The sequence below is a fragment of the Quercus robur genome, chromosome 2, assembly GCF_932294415.1.
Source record: "Quercus robur chromosome 2, dhQueRobu3.1, whole genome shotgun sequence".
NCBI lineage: Eukaryota > Viridiplantae > Streptophyta > Magnoliopsida > Fagales > Fagaceae > Quercus > Quercus robur.
This window is the reverse complement of record NC_065535.1, coordinates 14718305-14729950: the sequence shown is the minus strand read 5'-3', so window position 1 is coordinate 14729950 and position 11646 is coordinate 14718305. Positions and strand designations below refer to the sequence as shown.

General features: G+C 36.2%; 1 protein-coding gene across 1 annotated transcript; it reads left to right on the top strand.

Moving 5' to 3' along the window:
- Positions 1 to 419: 419 nt before the first annotated feature.
- Positions 420 to 8135, top strand: LOC126712541 (uncharacterized). Its single transcript, XM_050411899.1, has 2 exons — positions 420 to 1246; positions 7055 to 8135. Exons 1-2 carry the CDS (start codon positions 692 to 694, stop codon positions 7835 to 7837), a joined length of 1338 nt encoding a protein of 445 aa, XP_050267856.1. The 5' UTR covers positions 420 to 691; the 3' UTR covers positions 7838 to 8135.
- Positions 8136 to 11646: the final 3511 nt, after the last annotated feature.

Here is an 11646-nt window from a genome sequence, read left to right as displayed (position 1 = left end):
TTGACATCACTGCTGACAGAAAATGGTAGAGGCATGTAGTACTCTACCTCCCCTAAGGCCACTCTCGAAGCTATGTAGTATTTTTATGGATATTACACGATATCAAGAATGTGTAATTGTTCATTCTTAATTTATTATATCAAAATTATCATTCTTAACCTGTCATGAAAACAACTACACCCATAACGTGTAAATAAATAAATAAAATAAAATAAAATAAAGGAATATAAGAATGTCGTCAAAATTCTTCCACCTCACAGTTTTTATTTTTATTTTTTGAGGGGGTCCACCTCAAAGTTCGTACATTTTAAGGATTAAATTAAAAATGGATCCCTATAAAAAAAAATAAAAAATAAAAATGGATCATGATTAAAAATAGTAATCACATTCATCAAAAGTAATTACCAGTTTTGTAAGTTCAGAATTCAGAAGCGGTTTCGGTATTACTTTATGAGAAAGCATTGAATACATAATTCCGAAAGTACCCTTGATGAAGCACAATTGTTCCCAGCTTAACTAAAAACCCCATTCACGGCTCACGCCAAAAGACTTTGCCATCTTCCTCATCACCCAAGAAAAACCAACTCGTCCGGGAAAATAAAAAAGCAATCCCAAGGAATTCATTTTCCTTCATTCTTAAAAATTTCTCTTGTTTGGGAAGATCCTGGAAATACCATGAAAAGAATCAGAGATGATAAACAACCATAAAAACATCGTCACCATGCATATTTCGAGATGGGTTTCAGATCTTGATTGGCGTTTTCTCTTTTTGATAATCCCACCTATCTCTCTTTTTCTCTTCATTTCTCTCTCCTCCACACCCAACAATCCCTTTTCCTCTTTTGCCCCTCTCCGAGACTTTATCATCAGCCACGCCTTTTCGCCACCACCGCAGGTCGACAATTCGAATTCTTCGGTGATAAATGGGACAAACTCGGCGGGGACTCAGTCGTGGTGGAGGAAGAGGAAGGACGAGTTGGATCGGTCAAGAATGGCGGTTTGTTTGGTTGGTGGGGCCCGGAGGTTCGAGCTAACCGGACCGTCCATTGTGGAGAAGATTCTTAAAGTGTATCCGAATTCGGATCTTTTTTTGCACAGTCCATTGGACCAAAACTCGTTCAAGTTCTCACTTTTGAAAAGCGCTCCTAGACTCGCCTCGGTTCGAATCTTCGAGCCCAAGACCTTGCCGGAAACCGAGTCACAGGTCCGAGTCCTCACGGCGGCCAACTCGCCCAACGGTATTCAGGTTTGTTAATCTACCTTGCCAAATATATATATATATATATATATAAATTTTAAATTTAAATCTAAAATTTAGCTTATCTACCTATCTGATTCGACAAAGATTGACAGAATAATAATTATTATTTGTTTTCTCAAAAAAATTATTATTATTTGTTTGTTAATCCACCAACCTGACCACTACTACTCTCACAGAAATAACGTGTTGTAATTTTATTTTATCTTTCCTGTATTTTTTTTTATCAGTGCACGAAAATTTTGGAACTCTGAGGATATGGCAAATTTCTTAATTGAAGCACTAACTTTTGCGACCAATAAAAAAAATTTGTCCCTGTTATAACTGTTTAGATTAGATTGATACTTGATACTCCACCAGAACCATACACTTGTGGGCACTTCTATAAGTCACATTCAAGGCACTCCTCGACAATAGTACTATTCTAGATTGTTTCTAGATAGATTTTTCTATTGGGTTTCGTGATTTGTTTAGATAATAAGCATATTCTAGTTTGCTTTTAGATAGATTTTTTATGGGGTTTCGTGATTTGTTTAGACAGTAAACATAAAGAATATTATTCGTTAGCAAAACTGGAATACATGAAAATGTTAACAAGTGCTCCTGCGGATTAAATTAGGTGACAACTTTTTATATTCATTGTAAAAGTGGTTTTAATTTTTCTTTTTAATAGGATTTAAAACTTTTTTTTAATATGGTTTATTAAGGCACATGTAAACATGATAGATATTGGATTTTCGGGACCCCGGTTTACCTGGACAAACAAAAGGGAAGTTCAAGCTCTAATTCAAGAAAGAATCGATAGATTTTTTGTTAATCCAAGTTGGTGCCTGCTTTACCCCGACGCCAGAGTGGTGCATCTCACTAGATGTCACTCGGATCACTGTCCTGTATTACTAGAAGTGGTTCCTAGAGTGCACTTAGGCAGGCCTAAACCTTTCAAATTTCAAACTTGCTGGTTGACAGATCCCTCCTTCCCTAAGGTGGTTACTCAAGCGTGGGGTCAAGCTAATGGCCTTATGAATGCGATAGAAAGTTTTGCCAAGGATGCCACGAATTGGAACAAGCAGCAGTTCGGAAACATTTTTACTAGGAAGAAGATGTTAATGGCTCGGCTGAATGGTATTCAGCGGGCAGTTTCTGTTAGGCCTTCTTCTTTCCTTCTCAACCTTGAGAATGAGCTTTTGAAGGAGTTTGAGACTGTGCTAAGCCAAGAGGAGGAGCTTTGGGCCCTTAAATCCCGGGTTAATTGGCTTATTCAAGGGGATAGGAACACAACATTTTATCATGTCTCAACTCTAGTAAGAAGAAAAAGGAACCAGATTAGAGCAATCAAAAACTATATGGGGGAGTGGATTAGTGATGAAAATGAAGTGAAGGAGTTCGTGAGAAGGGGGTTTAGTGATGTTTACACTTCCTCCCTGTGTTTGGTTCCGCGGCAGCCACCTTCAGTTTCTCAATGGCAGATCAGATTTTCGGATGAGGATAGGGACAGCATTAGTGGGGGTGTTACGGAGGAGGAGATAAAGGCAGCCCTTTGGTCCTTGAAAGCCTTTAAAGCTCCGGGGCCGGATGGGCTTCATGCTGGGTTTTACCAAAGGTTCTGGCTGATTGTAGGCAAATCAGTTATTGAGGAAGTGCAGAGAGTTTTTAGGGAAAGGAAAATTCCTACATACTTGAACCAAACTCATATAGCTCTTATTCCAAAAATCCAAGGCCCAGAGACTTTAGGTAATTTTAGACCTATAAGTCTATGCAACACTGTTTATAAGATTGTGACAAAAACCATAGTTGCTAGACTGAGACCTCATTTGGACAAGCTTATTTCCCCCCTGCAGACAGCTTTTGTCCCAGGAAGAAAGGGCATCGACAATGCAATCATTGTTCAAGAGATTATTCACACTTTGAGTAAAAAGAGAGGCAAAGTGGGTTATATGGCAATAAAGATTGACTTGGAGAAGGCTTATGACAAACTTGAGTGGAGTTTCATAAGGGATATGCTGATTAGGTTTAATTTCCCTTCGGACATCATTGAGATTATAATGAGTTGTGTTTCTACAGTTTCCACTTCAATTTTATTCAATGGAGAAGCCTTAGAACAAATTTACCCTTCGAGAGGGATTAGACAAGGTGACCCGCTGTCCCCGTATCTGTTTATATTATGTATGGAGCTTCTTGGGCAGCTCATTCAAGAAAAATGCAGATTAAAGCTATGGCAGCCAATTAAGGCGTCCCGGAGTGGACCGGCCTTTTCTCATCTGTTTTTTGCAGATGATTTGGTGTTTTTTGCTAGGGCAGATCATATAAATTGTGGTGCTATTAGGGATGTTATTGATGATTTTTGTAGTTCTTCGGGGCAATCTATAAGTGAGTCTAAGTCTAAAGTGTACTTCTCCCCTAATGTGGATAGGGATACCCGAGAGTCGCTTTGTGACATTTTAGGCTTCAACTCCACTCCCAACCTTGGTAAGTACTTGGGATTCCCTATTAAGCACTCGAGAACCTCTGCTCAGGACTTCAATTTTATTTTGGATAAAGTGAAGCAAAAGTTAGCGGGGTGGAAGGCTAACATGCTATCCTTAGCGGGTCGCTCGGTTCTTATTCAAGCTTCTTCAGCCACTATACCTTCTTATGTCATGCAAAGTGTGTATCTTCCTCAGAAAATTTTAGATGGTATTGATCGGGTCAACCGGAATTTTTTATGGGGTTCCTCTGATACAGCCAAGAAAATCCACTGGGTTGGATGGCACAAGGTGGCCAAACCGAAGGAGGAAGGAGGTCTGGGGCTGCAAGCAGCCAAAGGCAGAAATGTTGCTTTGCTTGCTAAATTAAATTGGAGATTCCACATGGAGAGGGGCAAACCGTGGGCCGAAGTGCTCAGAATGAAGTATTGCAACCAAAGGAGAGTAAACACCATCAATGCAAATAGGCTGCCATGTTCTCAAACTTGGAGAGCAATGAAGAAAGGCATGGAGGTCTTTACTAAAGGTAGTAAATGGGCTATAGGGAGAGATAGCACTCTGAACCTTTGGCAAAGTTGCTGGACAGAGATGGGGCCTCTTAGGCACCTCATTCAAGGTCCACTACCTAGGGGAGCTGAAGGTTTAGTAGTAAAGGATATTATAAAGGACACAGGGTGGGATTGGGATCAAATCCCTTTTGACCTCCCATCAGGCATCAAGATGATGATCCAAGCCACGCCATTGTCCTTGACAGGTAGGGGTGGGGACAAGCTTACATGGGCAGGAAATCCCAGAGGTATTTTTGACCTTAAAAGTGCTTACAGCCTTGCCATGGAGGATGTACCAGCTCTTCCTTTTTCTGCTAACTGGATTTGGAAAGCGAAAACTCTGCCTCGTATTAAGACTTTTCTTTGGATGTGCTCACACAATAGTATTGGAGTGAAAAGTTGTTTGGTGCGAAGGGGAGTGATAAATGATGAGATGTGTCCTGTTTGTCAAAGGGAACCGGAGTCAATTCTTCATGCTCTCAGGGACTGCTCCTCTGTCAAAGCTGTTTGGTGCTACCTGGGAATTCAAGCTACAAACCGCGACTTTTGGAATGCAAATCTGCAGGAGTGGCTAAATGCAAATGGAAGAATGTCTAAGAGTCTCATCTTTGGAAAGCCTCCTTGGAGTATGATCTTTCCTTTTGCGATTTGGAATGTTTGGAAAAGTAGAAATAACTTTGTTTTTAAAAGGAAGACCCAAAACCCAGGGCTGGCTGCTGAGATAATCAAACAAACTGAAGAATTTTTGTATTGTGTTTACTCTCCTAGAAGTCCAATCCGTAAAGTCATCAAAAGAATCTGTTGGGAAAGACCTCCTGAGGGATGGGCTAAATTGAACACTGATGGAGCACTGTGCACTCACTCGGGTTCAGCTGGGTGTGGAGGACTTGTTAGAGATGACAGGGGTGAATGGATGGCTGGTTTTTCCAGGCGTATCGGTGCAACTAACAGCTTTATGGCTGAATTATGGGGGCTGAGAGATGGCTTAATTCTTTGCAGCAACTTACATCTTCCTTCTTTGATTATAGAGCTTGATGCCAAAGCAATTGTGGATGCTTTACTTAATTTAAATTATGAGAACAATGTCATATCTCCTATATTGGAAGACTGTAGGCAGCTGGTGACTCAATTCCATCGGATCCAATTCAAGCATTGCTATCGCGAAGCTAACCGGTGTGCGGATGTGCTGGCTAGGAAGGGCGCTGAGCAAGACTTTGATTTTCTTTCCTTTCTTAGTCCGCCTGAGGACATGATAAATGTGTTTATGGATGATTTTTCGGGCATGTTCTTCAATAGGCAGTGCTCTGATCCTGTTGTAATGGCTTAGTTTTTTCGTAATGAATCGTCTGTTTACCAAAAAAAAAAAAAAAAAAAAAAAAAAAAAATACTTAGTTACTTTCAGATAATAGCAAAAATGATGCTTCTTATATTTATGATATGGACTTTATTCTAAACGTGAAAAAAAAAAAACATCGTTCATCGTACTTTGAGAATATCTTAGAATTACTCATTAATATAACCTTTATATAAATCATCACTTAATAAGTTAAATGAAGATTTTTTAAAAGTGGATTGGTAAAAAAAAAAAATTGTCCATGGCATAATTCCAAAGAAGTTGCCAAAATTCAATAAATGTGTTTATTATTATTATTTTATATTAGTTAAGACTTAGATACAATATTTAAGTATTGTCTGTTCTGCCTCTTAAGATTTTGCTATGTAAATTTTTTCTCATGAGATAAAAGTGTATTTTTTTAATTAAATAACCACATGACCAAGTCTTAAAATACAAATTTAAGAAATAGTACCTAAGATATTATACTCAAATTTTGTCCTTTATTTATTTTTTCTTCCCTCGACTTACCATTGATACTCTCCCATGGAAGTTGAGCATTTTCTTTTCAACCAACCATCCGAATGTAGTGGTATAAGGTGTTTCGGATGCATATATTTTCACACTCATATGAGAGTGGACCCCACAAGTATAGGGTCCATCATGTGAGTGTGAAGATGCATGCGTTCGAAACACCTTGTTGTTTTTCCATCTGAAGAGTTTTTTATTCTACTTTTTTTAATTTTTGGGGGTTGAATTTTTTTTTTAAATTTTGGGGGGTTGAATTTTATTAAAATAACCTAAACCCTCTTGATTGGTACAAATCCAACTTAAACTACGAAAAGTCCAAATTCTTAGTAAACACTATTTTATATTTTATATTTGGATTTTACTAATGTGTGCCCTAAGGGCACACATTAAGTTTTCTGTTTTTGAAAATATTTTTTCGGGAATTGAAAAAGCTGTCATTACTTTTTCAATTTACTTTTTCAATTCTCGAGAAAATGTTTTTAAAAACAGAAAACTTAATGTGTGCCCTAAGGGCACACATTAACCGGACCCTTTATATTTAGCGTTTGTTTGGTTTGCGCATCCTTATCCTTTATATTTAGCGTTTGTTTGGTTTGCGCATCCTTATCCTTGTGTTTGTGTTTTCAACTTTTTTTTTTTTTTTACCAATGCCTATTGTACTGTTTATGTTTTATGATAGTATAATCAAGCATATAAACAATAATCAAAGCTTAAACAATAACTTTATTATTATTATTTTCAGTTTTCAACAAAATAAGTGGTATCTAAATACACATTTAATACGGTACACGGCAGAGTTGCATATCCAGCTTCTTGTTACGGGGTCACACTCACAATCTACGTGGATTGCGACACTACTACATTTCAATTTATCTTAATTGCAACAAAGCCCCCTCTTATTTACAATTCTTTTTCATTTTAGGGCCTCTTGCAATACTTCAACCTGGTGGAGGGTTGCCTAACAATGATCAAAGCGTACCAAGAAGAAAAAAACTTCAAATACGACTGGATAGTCCGAACCCGAGTCGACGGGTACTGGAACGCCCCGCTCGACCCGAGAAACTTCGTCCCGGGCAAATACTTGGTCCCGCCCGGATCCACATTCGGCGGACTCAACGACCGACTCGGAATCGGCGATTTCAACACCTCCACGGTGGCACTCTCGCGACTCGCGCTAATCCCGAAGCTCGACTCGGCCGGGTACCACCAACTCAACTCGGAGGCATCGTTCAAGTTCCAACTCAGCACCCTCGGCGTCCCTTACATCGCCAAACGCCTCCCATTCTGCATTGTGTCCGACCGGAAATACTCGTTTCCGCCGTCCCCCTACGGCGTTCCGGTGGCGGCGATTTCGAGCCCGGGCCCACTGAGTGGGGCGAAGTGCAGGCCGTGCACGCCGGCGTGTCAAGACAAGTGCGTGGCCAACGTGATGCTATCGCTTTACAAAGGGTGGAGCTGGACCAACTGGAGGAACGGGGCGCTTCAGCTCTGCGACGCGCATGGGGACTGGGAAAAAGGGTGGGAGAAAATTTTTGACCGAGTCGCCGGAAAAAAACTCGCTGAGTCGAGGAAGCGAGTTAAGAAGATGAAGTTGAAACAGTGTGTGGATGATTTTGAGGAGATGAAGAAAAAGAGGAGTGGGAGTTGGGAGAGTCCAGAGGTGGAGGTGATGTGTAGAGTTGGGTTGGGGTTGGGACCAAAGTGACTACTTTTTAGAGGGGAGGGAATCTCAGGTTTTTTTGACAGTTACTTTGTAAAAAGAAAAAAAAAAGGAACTTAGAGGGTATTTTGGGATTTTACTTGGAATTTCTTTCTTTTTAAAAAAAAAAAATAGTTTGTATGTTTTTTTTTTACAGATAAGTTCAAAGAGTTTGCTAGCTTTTTCGACTGGGCAGTCTTTATTTGTGGATAACTATAACATGGATGACAAGAAAGTTGTAAGAGGATTTAAATAGAGTTTTATTTTAGAAATCAGAAAATGGTGGGATCCGCATTTAAATCTATTACTATTTGCTGATGATGTTTAAGTGTTTGTTTATTTTTGTCCATTTATGTTACTCTTGATCTAATTTTTATATTTAGCTATAGTATTTTTAATAAAAAAATTTCAGTTTCAACAAAATAAACGAATCCTAAACCGATCTAAATATGATTTTTAGAAAATTGTTTATATTATTTTCCTATTTTGATTCAAAATAGGACTTTCAATGCAGGTTAGCAAATTTTTTTCAAGATATAAAAAATGTTTTTAATGGTAAAGTTGTAAATAAATTAAAAATAGTGAGATTTGTCCAAAATTTTATGTCTCTAAAATTAAAGAGTTTATTTTTATCACAAAAAAATTCTTGCCTTTTAAATTTAAAGCTTGTCATTATCCAAAAAAAAATACATGAGCTCTATTTTCACATTTCAATTTTTAAGTAGGATGGTATCCCAAACATCTCTTTTTTTTTTCTTTTTTTTTTTTTGTATTTTGAAAACTATTCTTAAAAGTGGGAACCAAACATTTATAATGTAAATATTATTATCTAAAAACTAGTTTTAAATTCAATTTTTGAAAATTATTTCCACACTATTTTGAAAACAAAAGATTTTTCTTACCTGCAAAACACAAATCCATCTATTTTGCATGTTTGTTCGTCTTAAAATTGTTCTCAATTTCTCATGCAATAAAAAAAATACCACAATATGTGTGGAGAATAAAATGAGAGAGAGAGAGAGAGAGATAACAACAACATTATTGTTTTAATTAACGGTAAGTTTAAAAATTGAATCTCAACACAAAAACACCCTTAAAGGTTTTTTTTTTTTTTTTCCAAAACATATTGCTCTCTACAATCAATTAGGAGATTAGTTTCCTAAAAATGTTTTTAGAGGATAAGTGCCAAACAAATATTCTTTTGTACAGTCCACAATTTTTTTTATTTGATATTTGAAAAAAGAAAATTGTATTTAAATTATATTGCTAAACAAGCCCTAAATCAATATCCACGTTTTTGCAAATAAATAAATTGAATAAAAGTACCGTATTTAGAAAAAAAAAGGATGTACTTGAAAAAAAGCACCTAAAAAAAATTAATCAAGTTGAATATGATCTTGATTTAAAAAAAATATATATATATTATTCTTGTTTTTTTTTCCTTTGAATAGTTTGATGAGCTATTTTAGAACCACAAATTTAATTACACTTTTTTCTACAACTATCTTATATGACAGACTATAATTAGTTGTTTGGCATTTTTACATAAACTCATAACTTTTTCTTTTCCACCACTCACATATCACAATCAACCGCATAAAATAGTTGTGGCTAAATTTGTGATCCTAAAATATTTTTTTTTTGGGATAGATGCATGCATGGTTTACCAGTACTCACCATTCAACACTGGATTTTTTTTTTTTGATCTGTCAATACTGGATTTCTAAGAAGGTGGAATGCTGACTAGAATTCCAAGACCAAAGAGAGACAAGTATTATGGTCACCGCTTGGACCATACCCAAGTCCAATTATGAAATTACGAAATGTTAATCATCACGTGGATAAAGTTTATGACATCTTTCTGTTTTTTCAAAAAAAAAAAAAAAGTATACAGAAGCTGCCATGCGAAGTAATATTTTGCCATGAAAATTTTGACAATGGAGACTTCAATCAACCCTTCCCTTGTGCCTTAAAAGACAAATTTTAATTAGTTGGTTCATCGTTTTGATTGAATGGACTTTTATGAATGGAGTTGAAAAGTTGAGATTGAAGGAGCATTTTCTAATGTTTTTGGCGAAATTAGGGCCTGTTTAGTATCTCAACTCACATTTTCATATTTTAAACAACATTACACATATTTTCACACACTTTTTCATTCACACGTATTTCAAAAAACTACAAAAATCACATTTCAAACTACTCTATTAGACACCCCTTGTAGAGACTTGCTTGGAAGTCTGCAGACTCAGCTTGAGACTGATGAAATTGATTTTTTTTTTTTTTTAATTTATGGAAAGTCCGGAAACTTTATTCAAAATTTGAAAAAGCAAGTGTATTTTGGAGAAGATCTTGCTCTACCAAAAAAGGACTCTTTTTAATCCAAACAGAAAAATCAATAATACCTAAAACATATTTTACTAATAAATGAAATGGTCTATTATCTTGCCTATGAATATTAGAAAATTCAACCCGATGAAAATAATTCCTTGGAAAATGATTATTTTTGTTTTATTTTTATTTTTTATTTTGAGCCGTGACTTGTGATGGTCATATTGTTAAAAGAACGTGTGTTTTGAGGTTAGAAAATTGCATCTTATGCCATCATAACCTATAAACGTGTTTTGCTTATCCCACAGATATATAACACTACCGGACGGTCCGGACCCTTTGTTATATTTACGTATGATGATTACATAATATAAGTTTCTTGGACAGTTTTGCCCATCCAATACACCTATTCGCGGACTTCGTTACGTGGCGGTGAACTGTTCAACCACTCAACGCAAGCAAGCTAGAAAGTGGTAGCGTCATTTTCTTGTTTGGTGAGAGAGTACCAAATGTTTGAAGTAATATATGTAGGTATACCATGAAAGAACTTTCAAGTGGGTTTAAAATGGCCTACTTGGTAAAGATTTTTCTCAGTCAAATAAAAGATAGAGTTTCAATCTCGTTTATAAAAAAGAAAAAAGAAAAATTAATATCATGACTTGATGAGAAAAAATAATAAAGTTCAAACCTTATCGTCTATACCAAAAAAACAAATAATATCTTGACTTGATGGGAAAAAAATCAATTATTATAGAGTGAACGTTATAAATTAAAATATTACTGTATTTATAAAAAACAAATAAGGTAAATTGTAAAATAAACTCGTATACATCAACACTAGCATGTCACTTTACAACCAAAACTAATGGAGAGTGGAGTTTTGTTAACGGAATCAAACTTCAGAGTGTAAAATTCAATTTTTCAAACTTCAAAAGATAAAATTCAAATAATTCAGAACTTTAAGGTTGTAATTAAAATTAAAAAAATAACACCGACAATAGCTGAAAGAATAGGAGGAGAGGATGGTTGATGTGATTCTCGCTGAGGACTTTGCCAACCCCAACCAATCTCAACCTAAAAGAAAAACCCCAAATCTCTTAAAAAGTATTTTGCCTTTTGTTAGTAAGCAGACTAAACATAATGCTTAATCTCTCGTTAGGTAGCTGATGCGACATTATATTTGTCATTTCTGTTGATTATAAATATACGTGTGTGTATTTTTAATTTTTATGATATGTTTCAAAAGCGAGCATATATTTCTCATACAATTTGAAGCTTGACATCATTATAGACTTAAAGAACAATCATAGATGGTCTTGGCTTTGCACATGCATCATTTACTTTACCACTTGAATGTGTTTGTTAGTTGAGATATATATATCAGTTCGCTTTCACAACACTCAATTATGCATTTTCAGATGAATCAGCAATATTGCTTGTTGACATTCAAGTGGGATCACTATCTCAAATATGTAATTTTCATTTCT